General features: G+C 45.1%; 1 protein-coding gene across 6 annotated transcripts in view; it reads right to left on the minus strand.

The window, feature by feature from the left end:
• Positions 1–19,953, minus strand: part of lnx1 (ligand of numb-protein X 1) — a 32,948-nt gene that overhangs the window by 5,178 nt on the left and 7,817 nt on the right. Inside the window, exons 1-6 of one of the 6 annotated variants that reach the window (XM_018670194.2) lie at positions 16,684–17,918; positions 6,995–7,248; positions 4,679–4,846; positions 2,351–2,559; positions 1,835–2,263; positions 549–683 (exon numbers count right to left, since the gene is read on the minus strand). In XM_018670194.2, coding sequence (XP_018525710.1) covers positions 549–683; positions 1,835–2,263; positions 2,351–2,559; positions 4,679–4,846; positions 6,995–7,248; positions 16,684–16,775 — 1,287 coding nt within the window. In that variant the 5' untranslated portion in view covers positions 16,776–17,918. Of the gene's footprint in view, positions 1–548; positions 684–1,834; positions 2,264–2,350; positions 2,560–4,678; positions 4,847–6,994; positions 7,249–16,683; positions 17,919–19,953 lie in introns of those variants that run through there. The other 5 variants (XM_018670195.2, XM_018670191.2, XM_018670190.2 and 2 more) reach the window with 5 other exon arrangements.

Below are 19,953 nucleotides of genomic sequence, written 5' to 3' on the forward strand. Positions count from 1 at the left end.
TTATCCCATCTTTAGGCTTTCTGTTAAGTAACCAGTTGTTAGCTGGCATCATAATGACCAAACAAACATATGGTGGTATCAATCTGTTCATCAAAGTCTCTGCAAGAACACAGCCAATTTGCAGAAATGTCAAACAGCTTTTTTTTTTTTTTTTACGGATATTTGGCCCAGTGTGTATAGTGTTTTTGATTGGAGATATAGTGCATTTTTGGGACAATAATGTACAGAAGCTGATTTCATTGGCCGGGGAAGAGCTTTTGGGGAAGGATGGCAGAAGATACTCTACATCCTGTGGGACAAACAGGATGTTTTGTGTGGTGAAAAAAAGATGGCTGATGTGAATGCAACAGCTCTGTGAGAGGAGAAGACTGTCCGCTCTACTGCTTGAATGACATGCTCAGCTTTGATGGGAGAATAATACCTCCATGGATCATTTGCACCTGAAAGGGAATATTTATCACGGCAAGGGGAGACGGTGGAACAAAGCTCCTCTCTGTGTATTGGTACTGTTCTTGTCTCTTGTGTATGTGTCTGTATGTGCTGCTCACCAGCAGTGTTTGCTCAATATCCACAGGGGAATATGGTGGGGGACCATCCATGCCCCATGGTGCTTCTTGTAAGATGTCTGGGGTGGGCAGGCAGATCTGACGAGATACTATGAAGTGGACACGCTCCTCACTTGCCTAGAGAACATCGAAATACGACATAAAGTTTAGACAGAGTTGCAATTAATACTGAGGCAATATACACTACGCTTATGTGTGCCCAGCAGTCAGGCAGATTTTGTTATCTTAAGACAGAGCCAGGCGGACTGATTCCCTCTGTTTCTAGTCTTTATGCTAAGCTAAGCTAACAGGCTGATGGCTGAAGCTTTATATTTGCCAAACCGTGTTATTCTTCTTCTCATCAAAGTCTCTGTTCCTTTAAAACCAGTCACTGGAGCATTACAGAGGGTAATTTCACTTTACTCCATCAAAAATCTCCAAGGAAAAATTCTCAAAATCTGGACAAATAAAACCTTTTTATTATTATTTTTTGATTGAACCAGACCTGTAAGAGGAAATTTGCTGGAAAACCACAGTCAGTTGTAGTTTAAATTCACTGCCACCTAGATGTAACTTACTTTGCAATTCAAAGTTTTACTACTGAATTGTCCAGCTCTCATTCACACATTCACATGCAAGCGGTCCAACAGACACACAGACTGGCTTTCTGCTTCCCTCTCCCCCGTTCTCTCATTCCTCTGAGATTTCCCCTGGTCTCTGTAGCATAGAGCTGACTCCTGAATTAGCCAGTCCAGCCCATTATTGCCTTAATTGGACTAATTTAATTTCTTCCCTGCCAGTTCTTAATCTCTGACAGAAAGTGCCTGCTCTGAGAGGCCATCTTGGCTCCACAGAGACCCAGAAGAGCCAGTCAGACTGCTCAGACAGGAACTCCGGGCCCAGAGACCCTGCACAGTCAGCCGCAAACACACTGCAATTAACCACGATTAACAGCAAACACACCACCATTGACTGGCATCAACCAGGAACCAGAGGCCGCCGCATGGCCTGGTCCATCAGGGAATCACCACAATTAAATACTATTAACTGCAGTGAACGCAGACACAACAGCACAGTACAACACAATTAGCCTGAATCACCACAATTATCATTAATACCTCAGGGACTCTGAGTAAGAACACAGCCCAGTTGTTTATGGTCTGTAACAACATGTGGACTAATTTCAGTGTCACAACTATGAACTTTGTATTAAATGCTAAGACCTTCTGTCTCAGTTAAACTGGTTTATTTAAAGAAAGACCTACAAGCTTTCCCATACCCTGACTGACCTGGATAAGCAGAGCAGCATGTTCTGGTGCTCCGTAACGGAGATCGTGCCCGTTGATGGCCAGCACACGGTCACCAACGCACAGCTGTCCATCCCGAGCTGCCAGGCCGCCCTCCAGCAGGTGAAAGATGTAGACTCCGTGCTCCTCTGGCCGCCTCACCAGCTTAATGCCCAGCTGCTCCTCTGGAGTGCTTTTATTCAGAACCACATGGATGCTGTCATCCCTCAGGGGATGGTGGGGTAGGCCGTGAGACGGGTGGCCCCCGGCACCATCGTGGCTGTGCCCGTGACCATGTGGGTGGCTGTGCGAGTGTGAGCGGTAGCGATGGCGCTGTTCTCTGAGCACGGTAAGTCGGAGGAGTTGGCACGGCTGTTTTAGGGTTGCCATGGCATAGCAGTGTGGTACGTTGCTGATGTCAATGCCGTTTACCTGAGAGGGCAAGGGATAAAAATGATATTAAAGCTTTGATTGCTTCTTACTGACATGGGGATACTACTGTAATTGCTTCCATGTTACCTTCAGGATCATGTCCCCAGGCAGCAAACGTCCATCCCGTGCAATCACGCCTTCTCTGTAGATATCCTGGATGAGGATGCGAACCAATGGGGTCTCGTTCCCGCCAACAATGCTGATGGCCAGCGGTTCTGAGGGATCCACCCGCGTGATCTTAATACTGGTAACTTCACCATCAGGGATCAGGTGATGGAGCTGAGGAAGAGCCAGGACTAAAGGAGAGGATGGGTGAAAAGGAAAAGGATGACTTTAGTTCTACTGTACATGACAAGAAAAACCAAACTTGAGGAACGGCCAAGTAAAACAGGAGAGGAAGTGGGAGAATGTTTCAGAGGGGAAGAGAGATGCACCGAGGGAGAAAGAGTGGTAGACGGTGTTGGAGAGGTTCAGCAGTGGAACCAGCTGTCTCTACTCCCTCAGGTTAGTAAAACAAACTTGTACAAGCCAAGAGGGAAAATTTACTTGGCTGATTATCCCACTCGATGTTTGTATCATTAGTCACATACATCTGTAGCAAGTATGCTTGGGAAAACCCTCAAATTGAAATTTCCACAAAGTTATTACTTGGGCGGGGATGTAAGAAAAGCTATAATACACGCAAGCTTTTTGCATAGTCCAACCACTGCACTGTGAAAATGTTCATTGAAAGAGCGTGCATGTATTTTCTTTTTTTTTTTTAAAGTCAAAGAAATCTAGTTACTCACCTGGTGTCACAAAATTATAACTTAAAAAAAAAAAAAATTCTGTTTACACCTCAGAGCTCAAGCAGCTCAGTCAATACACGGGATTCTGCCATAACAATAAATAAATAGCAGGACTTTACTTGGTTAAATGATAAGATAAAAACCTCATTGTAAACTATCATTTCTGGGGAAAAAAAAAAAAAAATTCTGCTAGTTTTATCACATTATATTGTGCAAGCTCCCCTCCCCTCATGCCCAGTGGTGAACTACACTTAACAGCAGAATGACACATCCTGGACTGGACCACGTGGAAGTGGGTGGGGATCTTTTGTGACTGTTTTGGCCAACAGCTTTGGCCAAGAAATGATAGAAAAGATGTATTTCTAGTCTTATTTCTTTTTCTTTTGGTTATGAAAAACATCTCTCTCTCCCCTCTCTCTCTCTCTCTCCTTATTCCTCAGTGGGCTGTGTCTCCAGCTCCATAGGCTCAGTCACTCGTTCTACTCACGCTGCACTTTCTCCATTCCAAAGTCAATATTTTGTCTTTATCACAGCAGATTGCTCCAAGGGTGGAGAGCACATTAACACAGATGAGACCTGCGGCTATTATGTAACCCTCCCATCTCTCCATCACACACCCTTTCAACCTCTGTCTCTCTTCATCCTGTCATTTCTCTTTATTTTCACCAACTCCTCCGTCCATAGAGACATCACTATGCCTTTATTTGTTTCCTTACCTCTCTTTTTTTTTTTTTGGCATCCGCTCTTCCCTCCATTTTTTCTGTATGGATCTATCTGTACTTCGCTCTCCATCCTCTCCGTCTATCTTTGTCTCTCCAGCGGCAGGCAATGAATATTTAATCTATTCTCTCAGCCTCCTCAGTATTGGCCTCAGAGAATAATCTAGTCCCTGATCATTCGTCATCCTTCATTCTTACGCAATACCACATTCCTTCTCTTCTTCCCATCACGCTGCAGTTCTAAAACATTAAGCTCTCTTATAGTTGGCTATATTTCCCCTACTCCCCCATTCCCCTCCTCTGCTTTAACCATACCAAGGGTCATGCTGTGTATATTACATTAAATACCTCTAGAGCACATTTTCTTCCCTACATAACATACTATGAATCTACCATGTCAACAACGCTGCTGTCCCTGGGGACCACTCTATCAAGTTGGTGCAAACCTGTTGACCCTGACTGTGTTGGAGGGAGAAGGAGAGGAGGAGGGGATACGAGGAATAAAGAGGTGGAGAAGGAGATGACTGGCAGAAGGATGGGATAGAAGAGGAGAAGAACAAGAGGTGGGGAAGAGAAGGAGGATGTCATCAGCCTTGTCTCCTGCGACCTCCTGTATCCCATCCCTGTCCAGAGTGCCTGAGGCTACCACTCTCCCTGATCCGTCTCTAGTGATTCACCAATGGACTTATGCAATCTGCAGCTGAATTATTAAAGAAACATATGCTACTGTTACACTGATGGAACAACGCAAATACACACATTTGGAAACACGCATGCATGTTAAGCACTCTCTTGAGAATCCTCTTCAGAGATTTTGTCAAGTGCAGACGCAGCAGTGACATCACACAATCGAGGCACAACACAAAATGTACAACACAAGCACAAACACATTAAGGAAGGACAGAGACCTTGATGCATACCTTCCTGCGGCACAGTGGAATTCCTGGCATTGTCTCTCTCCTCAGACGTCTCATTGCTCACTGCGTTGCCACTCTTGGTCCTCCGCAGGACACTGAATGCCCGGTTCAGCCTCCTGAAGGAGCGGCTTCTCACGGAAGAGCGGTCAAAATTTCTGACTGCAAAGAACACAGGGGAGACAGAGAGGCACTTTATAGATGACCTCACTCTCAACATGCCTGGACATGTCTGAATGTGCCTCCTCAAAGCCAATCATATGCCTTTCCAGGCTTCAGTGGCCACTTACACTGAAAACAGAACTGCAGAAAAGACAGGAAAAGGTATGTGTTGATTTGTTGCTGCAAGTACAAGTAAGTCATTTGAATTAAATACCTGTATGAACCAGGATTACTCAGTCTGAGTAATATAACCATTTTTAAGGCTTAACAGATGCCAAAACACTGCTTGTTTTAAAATGCTATAAACAAGACAACTGTGGTAAGTTTTCAGTGATCTTTTCCCCTTCATCTTGATGACTGTGAGATAAACAGTAGTAATTATGCTGTTCCCCAAGTATTTGGTTGTCCAACACAGTTTTTTCATAGATTATTTTGCATTGTATTACAGGTACCCTGTTGGATTTGTGGCCACCAGTAACGCTATGAAGCGATGTTTTTATGAGTGGGTGTGTGTTTGTTTGTATCCTGCACGGACAGATTCCCACTGCCAGTTTCATGCTGTTCTCCTGATTGGCACTTGGTGCTGTAAGGCATTAGCGATGTGCCCACAAATGCAGTGAAGAACAAGTCTGGTAACAAGTAAATATTAAGGATGCACTGAGCAGTTTCTCTCATTATACGGATTGCTGATACCTAAACTCAGCATGTCTGACAATACTGAATAGCAATCAGGTAACAAATTTTAAATGTGTATGTGTAGAAATCAGACGAATCTTCTTATGCAGGGTATCACGAGTCAGCAACCTAAATGAATGTAACTACTGAAGGAAACAATGAATGCCATAAAGATACCTGACCTGCTTCAATTTTAGCAATTCAGTGTAACAGAGAAGTTCATGACAAACATGGATGTAAACAATGCAGGATTTAAATCAGCTTTGCAAATATTTATGAGGAAGGAAATGCATTGGACATGTTTGATAGAAAACAATGCATTTTGTTGAGAAACACTGAATGTATCATTCTGTGTCACCACAGTATTATTGCCTCCAGTCCAGCCTTTTCTTCCAAGGTTTATTTGTTGAGCAACTTTCAACAAGCCCCAGTAATGCATCTTTTTTGTGGATGGAGGAGCTTTCAACCAGTGGCTGTTTAATTAATAAACTCAGTCTTTGCTGAGCATAGTTGCATGGTTGCATAACCACAGCAGTGATGTAACACACCATGGACTCTAGTGACTATGTCCAAAAGAGACCCTCCCAGAGAGACTCGTCTGGTACTTTGCTTTCCTCAGAAAAAGACAGGTTACAGGAGGCTGCAGTGGAGAGGCAGCAGCCCCTGCCCGGCTGCACTGAGCACAGGGCAGTGAGCCTCTGCAGCACCCCTCCCTCCCTCTGCGGGCCCAGGGAGATGCGAGGGCTCCTGACAGCCACATTATTCTTTAAAAGCGCCAGCCGTTTCTAGAGCTGACAGCTTGTTCAGCAGTAGTGGCGCTTGTGGTGGTGGTGGGTGCTCAGCCGGCTGGGCCTAAAGTGCTGGTGCAGCGTCATTTGGTGTCCCCGCTGCTGTGTGCTCACGTTAGGGGGTGGTGAGAGGGATGGAGGGGCGGAGGAAAACACTCGTGACTGCTTCCTGGTTTCACAGGTGGGAGAGATGGAAGGAGAGCTGCGATCACGTCATTGGGCATTAAAACAGACTTCCATCTGCTATATTTAACCTACCTCTCCTCCCATTTCTCCATGGCTGCATACTGTACCTGCTCTCTCTCTGTTTCTCTACGGTTTTCCACAAAGAGAGATTTTATGGATTGGTGAAAAAAACAAGGCAGTGGAGCTAATTGGCTAATAGGATTTCTATCAGAGACCATTAGGGAAAACAAAGACTGTATTCGAGGTTGACCGAGTGGCTGGGTTATATACGTTGTGGGCCTGCAGGTGTAAATGCATGTATGAACATAGATCACTTGCATCTGGTTTTGACTGGAGGACTATGTAACTGTGACTAGAGAGCTCTCTACTCTCTATTGATTTTCAGTCTGTCATTCTGGCAAACACACACTCCCTCTCGCTCTCTCTCATCAGAAATCTTCAGGTTAACATCATGCAGGACTGAACGTGACCACACGCAAACATCCAGGCGCCCACTCACACTCACTCTTCTTGGTGCTGCTGCGGGCGGCCAGGCTGGTCGTGCTGCCCGACTGGCTGTTGTCCTCCATGCTCGGGTCGAAGGCGGGATTGACCAGACCCGGCTCGTCCGACAGGAGGGCCACGGCGGCGGAGGTGGGGCCGTCGTTGGGCAGCGTGGCAATGGTGAGTTCCGATGTGCTGTCGGTGCACTCGCCCTCCTGCGAGCGACGCTTCCTGTCTGCTGAGAGGCCATAGTGAGAGGCCCCTTTACACCTGCGCACAGGGGTCAAGAGGTCAGTCTCAAATACAAATTACAAATTGCACAGTCACCATGGTGCAATCAATACTAGACATGCTGATGAAGTAGTGACACTGATGATTTGACATAACATGCTGTAATGAATCCTGTAATGAACTACATGAAAGTCAACAAATTCATGTTAACATCTAAGGAAAAGGTCACATTCACAAGACTAATGTGAGCAGATTTGAGCATCTCCTCCAGCCTGAGGCTTTCTGCACGCTGACCTCTGTCTTCTGCTTTGGGACTGCCTCACACAAAGACTGCTTATCTGACCTTAACACTCAAACAGAACCTCTCTAAGATACCACACAGCCTGTGAAATAACCCACAACAGCAAATGTTAGGGCAGAATATTTATTTCCCGGTGCTCTTGCTTAAAATTCACACAGCAGCTCACTGAGAATGTACCAGAAATGTCATATTTATTCTGATAAAGAAAAAAAAAAAACTATTTCTGTGCCTTGCACACCTTCTTTGTGACAATATCTGAATCACATGGAGGATGAGTTTTCTCTGTGGCTGTGAGTGTGAGCATCCCCAGCAGATGATTGAATACAAATGTAAGAAAACACTCATTACAGGGGAGAGAGGGTGGGTAACTGACACAACATTTGAATATAAAACAGAGATCCTCTGAATGTTCTCAAAAACAAATCTAATTCCTAAGTTCCACATGTCTTCTTGCTGTCAACAACATCACAACCGCAACACAGTCACTCTCTCATACACACATACACAGATACACAGCCGCGCACATGCTCATGCACATACTACGCTACACGCCATAAAAGGCTTTTCATACTGACAATATTAAATTGGGAATGTTTGTGTGTGAATTAAAGATATCCCTACAGAGCAGGGTATTGTATTGTTGGAGAATTTTCCCCCATCTGTAAGCCATAAAGGCTTTGAGCTGACGCTTCATCAGAAGCAGGAATAACACTGGCTTGTCTCTCGGGCTGTCTCTGCGGAGCCATCAGCACAAACATTAACTGGGTTTTAATGAGCTGGATCAAACCCAGGCACTGCTTCAACAGTAGCTCAGAAAAACAAGAGGAGCAGCATCCATTCTCCTGTGCTGTAAGCTGTAAGATGGGCTGGGTACCACTGAATCTTATATTAGGTGAAAAAAGGAGAGGTTAGTAACAGCAAGGTAAAATGGTGGGCATCATTGCATTTCATCGAAAGAAACAAGATTACAAAGCTGGTGAGCCATTTGAGCTCAGGAAGGCTATTGCCCCCCCCCCACCCTTAGGGCATCACATCACTAGAAGCAGCATTTTGTCTCAATAACAGAGCTGTCTGGGTGGGTCATGCACTCTGTCTATATTTCATACGGAAAATCATTTCATCCTGAAGTGGGCTCTATATCTCACTTGTAGCCACGAGTCAAACTCTCAGTTAGATACAGCATTACACAAAGCTGAAGTATCTATTGATCTCTGAGGTCTGTGACATAACACAAGTGCATGTGTCTCGTGTGTGTGTGTGTGTGTATCCACGTTACCTGTGTGTGGGCAGTGCTGTTGTGAGTTATTCTTGTTCATTCAGTTAGCAAATTGGACGCTATCAAGCATGTCCATGCACCAACATACCACTTAACTGAGTGAAGTGGTTGAATAGAGCAATATTTCAATCAGCAGCAGATGAGAGGGCAGTGCTGCAGTCTTGAGGGGGCAGAAGCTTTCCTCATGTCACTCACTATCAATTAGAGGAATTAAACTCTACTGGTGCTCACACTCAGCTGTCTTCCAGAGGATCCAAAAATTATTCGTTGCAGAGAATAGCACCTGTGTGTGTAAGTATATGCAGGTGAATGTGTACATGTACTGTGTGTGGTACTCAGTTTTTTCCTTAAAGGTGCCTCATGTAGGAGCAGTGGAGTTTCTGACTGAAACATTTGCACCAACCCACCCACACACACACACACACACACGCACCTTTGATAGGCACTTGCATGGCACTACTGGTCCGCTGACTATATGGAACTGAAGGCTGAGACAACATTCCCCTGTTTCACCAAGGGTAGTGGAAAATGGAAAACCACAGTCAGTTGGTGGAGATGGGCAAATACTGTTGAATACAGGTTCATTCAATTACATAAATTTTACAGACCACCCAAAAATGTTAGAAAAATGTCTGTCCAAGTGTTAATGAATACACACTACACAAAGAATTTGGGTCAGAATGGCTGTCTGACTGTGAAGGATCTTAAGGGCTTCATTTCTGTAACATGTACTATGATCCTAGAGCCTGGGACAAAGATGATAAAAAGCAAAGAAAAATATATCTGGGGCTGTCCCACTGTGGGGAACAACAGATACAAGTTGTAGTTTTTGATAAGTCACAGAAACATAAAGGCCATCACAGCACAGAGTCTCAGAGACAGCAGTGCACATCCATTGTTTAGTGTGCGACTGGTTTATTAGAGGCTTTGTCTCCCGTTAATTAAAATCTCCTTCCTCCGGGGGATAAGAGTAGATGTACAGCCATAGCCATATCTCAGCTGCTTACAGTTTTAATGTTTAAGGATAGAATCTGTGCTTACTGAGGTTACAGGCAGGGAAGCATGATAGAAACCCCTTGTCTTTCTCACCAGGGTGGTCCTGGAGCTTTACATCCAAGGTAAGCAAGCCAATTAAGTATGCACACCGGAGAGGTGAAGTGCTCGCAAAGACATCCACATACACCTGCTTTCCCTGCTTATTTTCTCCCCTCTTTTCGCAAACAAACATCCTTTTGTGTTTAATGATGGAAGTTTGAGTGCTTATGCAAAGCCTATCCTTTACTCATGAAGCATCGTTTTTCAGGGGATGATCACTGAGCTTAGAAGATGCTCATTAGCACCGCAGGATCCTTGTCTCGGTCAGCAAAGCCTCAGTTATCACATCATCTCTCTAAAGCCTGGGATCTGTGGCGAGATAAGGAGCGTAGACACCAAAACATCCTCAGTACTCCCCCTCCTCCCCCTCCTTCGTCCCTCTACCATCTCCAGCGCAATAACATTTACCCATGATGCTTTCGGTGACACGGTGGTTGTGCCGAGGCGGCCCTGGCTGTGACACAAACAGCCTTGTTCTTGTGATGTGAAATAAACACCAGCTCACAACTCATCAAAGCCTGCGAGATTCTCCAATCCTCTTTAGGGGTGAGTGGATTATCCTTCCTAACCCAAATACTCTCTCCGCTCCCTGACTGCCGTGGACAGTTGTGTTGGGCCACACTCCACATACAGACCAAATTACCTCTGCTGAGGTGACAATTTCAGGTCAGACAGTCAGACGCATTAACTGCGCTGTGTCTCACTGCATATTTTCAAATGCTGCGGGCACTCAACACACTGTAATCATGCAAATGGCTTGGAATCTAAAGCGCTGTTTATGCACAGTTGACACACAAGTGGGGGCACAGCCAGCTGACCTGTGTACGACCCACAGTTTGAGTGATTTTGCCAAGGTGAGCCCTTCTTTCTTGTCTCTCCTCATTAATCTGAAGGCAGCAGCAGGCAGTTGTACCTGACAAGCTCAGACTCCAGCAGCCAACTTTCTGAAGCTCTTGAAAATACACCAGCAGCACCTGACATGCAAGAACCCACGAGAAAAGAAAAGAATCTCCGGCTGCACTGTGAGCCCGGAGGTAGCCTGCAGGTTTCTCTTGTAAAAGAATGTGTAGAATACAAGTGCGTGTGTGTGTGTGTGTGTGTGTGTGTGTGTGATATATCTTTATGTCACAAAGAATGTGATAGAATCTTAAAAGTGGCAGTGTGTGTGTTGGGTTTATTCTTGGAGCACTAATGAATATGGGAATGCACAGACACAGTTGGTGCAATATTCAGTGAGTTTTTTTGTCACTCTGATCTATTTGTTGTGAGCACAGACAGCCTCATCCCTGCCACATTTTGAGTTTAAAAAGACCATTTTAATCTGCCTGTGGACAAAGAAAACATCTAAATTTATATCTAAAAATGGTAAAATCCTACAAGTCATAAGAGAAGCTAGGAAGGCACTCAGTTTCCATCTGTACCTAATTTCCTGTTACTCTTGTTATAAAGGCAAATAAAGCTAAAAAAACAATCTTTAAAATCCAGACATGTTTTATGGACCCTGGTTTAACTCAACCTCTAATCAGCTGATTCAAGGATGGAACAATGGAGAGATGGAATTCAAGGATTGATGACAAAAATCTTCTTTCTTTCTGTCTTTCCATAATAGCTGTTGGGTAAGACACAAGAAGAAGTAACTCGCTTTACACCAGACTGAGCAAGGAAAAAAAAAACAGCACTCTGGGGGAGCACCTGTGGCCCCTAACACACACACACACACACACACACCACACACACACACCACACACACAAAGTGGCTAAACAAGACCGCTGGTGCAGTGTCCATTAATTTAATTTATGTTGATAAAGGCCCGAATTGAACATTTCTCCTTGATTAGATGAGCAAATCAATTACTTCTTTATCACACACTTAGATCACATGGCAAGCACATAAAGTAAAATTTGATTGGGAGGGAAAAGACAGGATGATGGATAGATATATATATGGAGAGAGAAGAGAGAGAGAGAGAGACATAGAGACAGACAGAGTAATCCAGTTAATGATGAACTAGAGGAGTGTTAATCAGAGGATGCGCTGGTGTGTTGATTGGATCCGCCTGCTGTGAGGGGTAATCCCATCTGCTGCATGAGGAGGGGTGAGGTCGCAGCTAAAGGGGACAGTCTCTGCTGTGGGATGAAATTTTGGTTAAGCTTGTCTCCAAAGACAAGGCTGCTAAATTGAAGTAGGAGGCGAGGCTTAGTTGGGTGTGACTTCTTACAGCCTTTGAAGATGAATGCATGCAGAAACTAAAAGGGAATGTGTACAGCAGCCCACACAGCACATAAATCCTGTCTTTGTGTTTGAACTTTCCATTGTGCTTCTGTACAGCGAGCGGTGGCTCGGCAGGTTTGGCGTGCTTAATGCATCTGTACGTTTTACGAGTGCAGAGGTGAGGCCCTACGGTGTCAGCCGAGTCAGCCTCTTAGGAAGCAGCCCAAACTCTTGAGTCATGTTTTTTCAGCCAATCAATATGTACGATCATTGGTCGAGCCCTGACCCCATGATCAGGTTGGAAGGACATTTATGCAGCATTTATTGTGTTAGTGTCTGGTTTCAACCAGGAGGGCAAACTCACACTACGTTTGTCAACAGAGAAAAGCACAGGAAGTACTAGAGCTGATTTATTCTCTGCTCTCTGGCTGAGCTGGATCTAAGCTTACTAATGCACCTTACATATGTGCACCTTAACAATGGCTGTTTTCCAGCCCTGCAGTGAAATATTATGTGTACATTTCTCTGGCTAACTGTAATTCCCTCTACACTACAGTACATGATCATAGAGAATCCCCACTAGGCTGCTGTCCCACATTGCTCTTGGCACCTTTTAGCCTATATTTCTCACTCTACGCCACACTAGCCCTTGGCAGTGTCCTGGTTTCTCTACCTCCACGTGCCATGGTACGAGCGCCTGAAACACAGCCAGCACTGGTCAGCCCAACCCAAAGCCCTGGCACTCAGTAGGGCACTGTTCACGTGAGAGATAAACTCCACACTGCTCTCCCCTCTGCTGTCAGTCACACCCTGCTGGCTCCCTGCTCTGCGGGCCGCTCATATGGAACCCCTCCTGCAGATTAGCCCACTGCAGACAGGAGATGGTAGACAATATTCCATGTTAAACATGTCAAGCCTCAAAGACCGCAAACAGCCGCCAGACTTTGAGGCAGCCAGAGGCAAAAGGTTAACAGACACCTGTTTTCACAACACACCCATCTTCAGTGATATGGCTTAGAAAGTAGGGCGCCTGATGTAAATGATTCAGCACAGATATGAAAGTGCACTGCACTGCGGAAACAAATACCATATATTTAGGTTTCGCAAAAAGGCATTCACTATATAACATAACATACCAAGCTCCACCTTTAATCCTTCTCTGCATGCTGATACTAACACCTGTTCACCTTCTGTATTACTGCTTAAACAGAAACACATCTGAGAGGACGGCTCTGCTTAAGTAAACACTCTGACCTGCTACTCGCTGCTCTCATGAATAAATGAATACATACATAATTCATCTGTTCTTCTGTGGCGTTGTATTTACACATGCATTGTGCACACTTCAATTATACATTGTAAAATGTGTGTTTTGATGTGTTGTTTCATACTATTTGTTCTATGTGAAGTGCAATGTGTAATATGAAATTTATGCATTCATCTGTTTGTTTGAGAACAACTTCACTGTGTCCTCTACATGTGTCCTTGCCCCATGTTTTCTTTCATGTTTGATTGTGTGTGCAGTGCACACTGCTTCACAATGTTGTTTCTTGTAGACTTTGTCTACCCATGCATATAAATGCTCCCATGATGGAGCCACCGAATATGCTTCATAGTGTAAATCCTATAATCAAATAATTAAGCTGATTTAATGTTATCTCCTTTTTGGGGGCTGTGCAAGTTGTTCAGGAGGGTAGGAAGTAGCCTGATTTTTATCTCTCAGCCACTCTCCCCCAGGCCTTCCCTGTATTTCTGGCCTGCTAGATACAATGAGACAGGGGAGGCTGCCTCACTACAGAACAGGGATTAATATTTAATCCAAACAAAAATCTAATTAGTGAAGTCTGCCCCACACTTGAAGCGGCTACGGGGCCAAACAGGGCATGACATGTTGCACTGCCTTTGACTTGAGATGGACCCAGTGTAAACTAATGACTGGTATTGTTCAGATCCAGCGAATGCGTGGCAGGCGGGTGGCTAATCCTGTTAGGATGCGTCCATGCTGAAGATGTCCGGAGCAGTGGGACTGCACACAGCTCTTGGTGATCAAACACCTCCTAGATGAGGGCTGAAAGGACGGAAGCTAAGCTAATCATAGTGTTTAAGACATCTCAGCCCAGGCCCAGAAATGAACATAGATTAATCATTAATGCTCTACAGCACTGCACTGTGATTATCAGGGGAGGCCATGTGGGCTGGGGGGAGGGAATAACCAAAGTCTAATGATGTGCGTGTGTATGTGTGAGTGTGTGTGTGTGTCAGGAAGTAAAGAGTAAAAAAAATCACAATTGAGGTGCTCTCCTGAGTGTGCCAGTGCTGCGTTTGTATTGGTTGGTGCTGACAGAGTAAAATGTCAGTAACCATATTAAGCATTCCATCAGAGAAACATTTACACCCCCCAACCCCTCACCCAGCATTGTTAGTCCCATCCACACCCTGTGTGTAGCCAACATAGTCTGTATACAAGCCTGTGTACGTGCAGTTATGTGTGAGCAGCACAGATCGCAGCCACTCTCATTTTTCCCACACAATATCTGATCACTGTGGTAATCACATAAATTGAAAGGCATCAGAAAATAAAGAGTCGAGGGAGAGGGAAGAGGGGAGACAGGGGAGTGGAAAAATAGAGGCAGGCCGAGATGGTGGTCACATAGGGGGTAGCTAGAGGCTGCTCCTGTCAACAGTATGGATAAAGACAAATGGTGTGCCAGTGCTCTCCAGCCAGGCAGAAAAACACCACGTCCGCGTTTGTCTGCTCCTGGTTTCTCTCTCTGTCATGTCATAATCAGCGAAAAAAAAAAAAAACCTCACTGTCACAACCACAGAAACACACTCCCACACACACTCTCCCTGTCTCACCATCAGTATTTCTCGCTTGGTGGGTTTAGGTAGTGTCTGGGGGAAATCTGATCATATTATTTGCAAGGAACCCCTCATTGAAATGACCCACATGCTACACTGGGCATGCTGGGTGCCATCACCATGGCAGCCGTATGTATGGCCAGATGGAAGGCAGGCACAGGAAGTGACCTTATACCCTCCTGTCTCCTCTTCTCTCTGCTATACTGCTCATCCACTACATTTCCATTCTCACCGCATCCTTCTCCTCCTTCCATTCCTTCTCCATGTAATCAAACGTTTGCCCACATTGTCCTTCTCTCCTCTCCTCTTTGGCATCCATAACTGTCCAATATGGGCTCTTGGTGTCTGCAGGAGCTAAAGCCCTACTCAGTGGAAAGAGCATACAATGAAATGAGGGGATTTGCAAGGCTCTCCATTGTTCCACGCATTCATGCAGTATAATGGAACATTTCCGTCATGCTGGAGAGAGGAGCGGTAGCCCAGCTCAGGGATCAGAGAACCCTGGCTTCACATGGAGCTGCCGGTTATAGTCAACATTAACTCCCACACAAAGAGAGTCTGGGGGCTAATACAGAGCAGAGAGCACAGCTCAGAAGAAGAAGCGGAGCCAAGAGCGCAGACAGCGTGACGTATATTATGGCGTAAAAAGATGACAGTAATGTTTAGTCTGCTGTTTTGTTGATTCCTGCCGAAACAAGCCATCAAATATTCAATAAGATGGCAACAATTTTGAGTCAATTGTGAAGTGAAAATGCTGAACGTCCCCTGATTTCAACTTCTAAAATTGCTCCTTTTCTCTGTTTCATATCATTGTAAACTGAATATATGTGGCTTTTGGAATAAAAAAAGCAATATAAAGACACTGCTGTGGGCACCTTCTATACTAAACAATTAATATTAAATGTAAAAATAGTTGACGGATCAGTCAATAATGAAAATAATCCTTAGCTGCAGCCCTCATGTTGACACATGGACAAGAAAAGTGGTTTGTTTCAATATCTGACATGGTCTCTATCTGTAAAGGTAAAGGTTATGAGGATGTGCCCCAACATGTGTGGTTTTATGTTATTCTATGTCATGATGGTGTTTATGTTACATACAATGAATATTATGTGTACATAGTTGATCACATGCCACGTATTGAACAGATGCAATCCGAGAGTAGCCAGCTTTGAATTTTTAATGCTGAGGTGAAAGTCTTTTCCACAAACACACGGCGTAGTTACAACTGTCCATATGCTCAGCGAGACTCGCGCACGCACACAGTGTTTAAAGGCTACAACTGTGAGCAAATGTGTGCTGACATTTTTGCTCAAATCAATACAGACACACTCACACATGCTGTTGAAGAGAGAGAGAGAAAGAGAGAGAGAGATGCCATGCTGCAGTACTGCTCTGTAGCATCCAAACTGTCCTGAACAGCACAAAGCTCTGCCTGCTGGTTCTACTGCATGTCTGTGACCACAGCATCAGGGAAGCAATTCTCCAACAATTTTCACAACTTAAGAGACAACGCTTTAACTCTTCAAGTGGTGATCAAAATATAACCACAGGAAGTTACACACAAGTATGCATGAGTGGAGTGCCCAAGGACACAAACAAACGGCTCATCAAAGTGAAATACATGCACAATAACACATTAAAAGCCGCATGGACTGTTGATGGAGGGGAGAGATGGGGTGATGCTAGTGAGAGGATGCAGGTGGAGGCTCACAGTGTCGTACTCACAGCTCAGAATAGAGGATGTGCAGGTTGCCCAAATTGTCTGTGTAGTTGGCCGGGCTGAGCCAGGGCAGGACCAGCAGCAACAGAGCCTTCATGGTCAACGCTCGGCTCTCTCCCCCTTTCTTTCACCCCACTCTGTCTTTCCCCTCTTCCTCTTCTCTCTGCACTGAAGCTCTCTCTCCTCTTCTGTTCCCCCCCTCCTCCCCCTCGTCCCCCTCCACCTCCAATTCTCCAAACCTGGCCGTGCTGACCCCCCCTCTCCTCCTCCTTGCCTGCCTTCCTTCTCCAGCGGCACTCTCAGATTGGAATTAATCCTTCAATTCCTACCTTTTCACGCTCTTTCTTGTTCTCCCCACCACCACCACCACCTCTCTTTCTTTCTACCTCTGTCTGTGTGAGTTCTTTCCTCTGCCTCAGGCTGGCTGCCTGGTCATCTCAGCTGCAGAGGCAAACGGGCCAGTTGCCAGAGGTTGAAGACGGAGCGGAGGAGGAGGAAGAAGCAGCAGTAGAAGCAGGTGCAGAGGAGAAGTCCCGTTGTGGCATAGGAGGAAGAGGAGAAAGTGAAAGAAGAAGAGGAAGGAGACCCATGGAAAGGTGGCACATTTGGAATACAATTTGAGATGTGCAGCCCCTTAATCTGCTCTGGGCACTAGCGAGTTGTAAGAGGATTTGCACTCGTATGCATGTGTGTGCATGTCTGTTTCCCTCGGTGTGTGCGTGTGTGTGCGCGCGTGATGTATGTCAGAGAGAACAGCGCAGGCTGTGACTTATACTGCAGCAGAAACCACTGAGGGGGGAGATGGAGCAGACCAAACAAAGACACAAGGGGGGGGGGGTGGTACCTGGTGCTGCTCTGATTGGCTGTGCCGTCTTCACACGCGTACACACACGCTCACACAGACTCAGACATACTCACACACACACATGCACACAAACACGTACAACCTCTGCATTCACCTCCCTCTGCCTGCACATACGTTGGCCCGTGAAGGGGAGGATAAGGAGGGGGAGGGAGAGAGTATGTTGCCTCTATACCCTCACCCCTCCTCTGTAGCGATGGACTGCTCCCTGTGCAGCAGATTGGTCTGATTGCTCAAAAGAATCTGCCTACATGTGTGGAAAAAAAAGACAGAGCATGACCAAAACACACCAGCAATCATTATTCTCTGCAGGGATAGAGGCTTATTATTCTAAGTGACGTGAATGAGAAAGAAAAAAAAAAAAAGGAGATTTGAAAGAGGTCTTTACTGAACCACTGTCCAAATGCACATTTCATTCAGTCAGTTATTCATTCATTTACACTTTCATTCAATTCCAGATTGTACAAAAATAAAGTGAAAGATAAAGGTTAAACCCTTCTGTCATCACTACCTGCTTTGATTGGTTGTGGGAAGCTGGGAGGTGACTGGGGGAGAGGTGTGTGTTGATGGACTGTGTTAGGTGTTGCTGGCTGTTGGTGTTGGTGTCATTGATTTGAATGTGTGATCTGATTTTGAACACAGGAGCAGGACACATTTAAACTACTAATTGCAGTGAGCTTGACTGGTGTGTGAACAAGATTTTTTTTTTTTTTATCCTTCTCTGTCTCTTTCATGTGTCTTCACACTGCCAACCCTCTTTGTCTTTTTCTTTAGTAAACACAAGGCAGGAGGGAGAGATGGTGGATAAACACCTTTGAATATGACACACTGCAGCAACTCTAATCTATTTTCATCCCATCCTGTCAAATCTCACCCTTGATCCCTTTCCCAGTATTATTTATTTTAGTCAATTTTATTTATACCCAAATCACAAATTTGTCTCGGCATCACATAGCGTTCTCTTTTTCATGACCTTAATTTCCATCTTTTCACTTGCCTTCCTCTTTTCCTCTCCTTGTTTTCCCTCTTTTTACCTTTTTTTTTCTCACACTGTTAGCTGATTTTCATAGAACTGAGCCGTCTGCTACCCTCAAGAAAGACACTTAACTGGTGTAAATACCCTGTCTGAATGAATATTTCATGGATGGAGGTAGTGTGGTTACAGGCTGTATTTGTGTGTGTGTGTGTGTGTGTCTGTGTGTGTGTGTGTGTGTGTGTGTGTGTGTGTGCGTGCACGTGTGTGTTAATGCTTGCATGCGTGCATACTGAGGCATAAGTTGTCCTGCGGTATTTGAACAGTATGCACAGCAACGAGACCACAGGGCACGCAGGAAATGGAAATGTAATTGGATTGTGACAGGATGCAGTTTGTGAACAGAAACCAGTCTGCCCCACAGGGTTCGTTTCATACACTAGCGCATTAACTCGCACTTGCAAAAACACAGTCATAACGTGCACACATACACATAGTCTCACCCCATTTGTCACAACTGATGTACAGAATCAGAAGCAGGAGGACCCAAATGCAGACAGGTAGGGAGACAGGTGCAGTAAGGAGACTTGAAACTGTGAAAAAGGCTTACAGGCAGACAGACAGGCATGTAACAGGTGAGATGGCAAAAACTGGAGTCCATGAGCAGCACAAAGAACAAGATAACATACTATGATCTGGCATTGTCCAAATGGAAGAGGCAGGTTTAGATACTGGCTGGATGGGAAACTGAGAGCACATGTGTGACGGGGCGGGGAGGGTCATGTGACTGGGACAGGAGGAAAAGACTGAGAGGTGAGGAATGACAGTTGAGAGAGTTCCATATAAACAGCCTGAGGCAGAGAGACTGTGGCTGACGGGGACAGGCGGGCAGAATGGGCAACATTAACGAGACTGAGGCTGGAATCATGACAGCATTCATTTCCCTTTCACAGGAGTCAAGTGCTCATACTGATGTGAAGTCAAAGTTGTATGAACAGTCTTTAAACCTAAAAGCCCATATAGGTTTTTTGTTCCTACAATTGAATATCACATGTACTGGCAGCAGGCGCACAGGACCTTTACTGTCACACTAACAATAATAAAGATGTGGTTAAGATTGTTGCTCACTACAGTATACTGTCAGATCACCTAACAATAAAGATACTATGGGTTGCTTGCACAGACGAACTATGGCATCCTTTTTGTAGGTTTTTTACATATTATGTTTGACAAGGCAGCACACTCTTGTTTAGGCCAGAAATTTAGCTTAGCTTGATTGTTAGTACGGCTGCAGACAACACAACATATCCCTCAACTTTGTGACATTTTTGCGAACGTGAAGCTAACTGAGGCCACTTCCTCAGGTCATCCTCCCTCCCCTTGGTGGCAAGAAGGGAAGGGAGGACACCTGCAGCATATCAATCACTCTGGATTAAAAAG

The sequence above is a fragment of the Lates calcarifer genome, linkage group LG17 (assembly GCF_001640805.2).
Source record: "Lates calcarifer isolate ASB-BC8 linkage group LG17, TLL_Latcal_v3, whole genome shotgun sequence".
NCBI lineage: Eukaryota > Metazoa > Chordata > Actinopteri > Centropomidae > Lates > Lates calcarifer.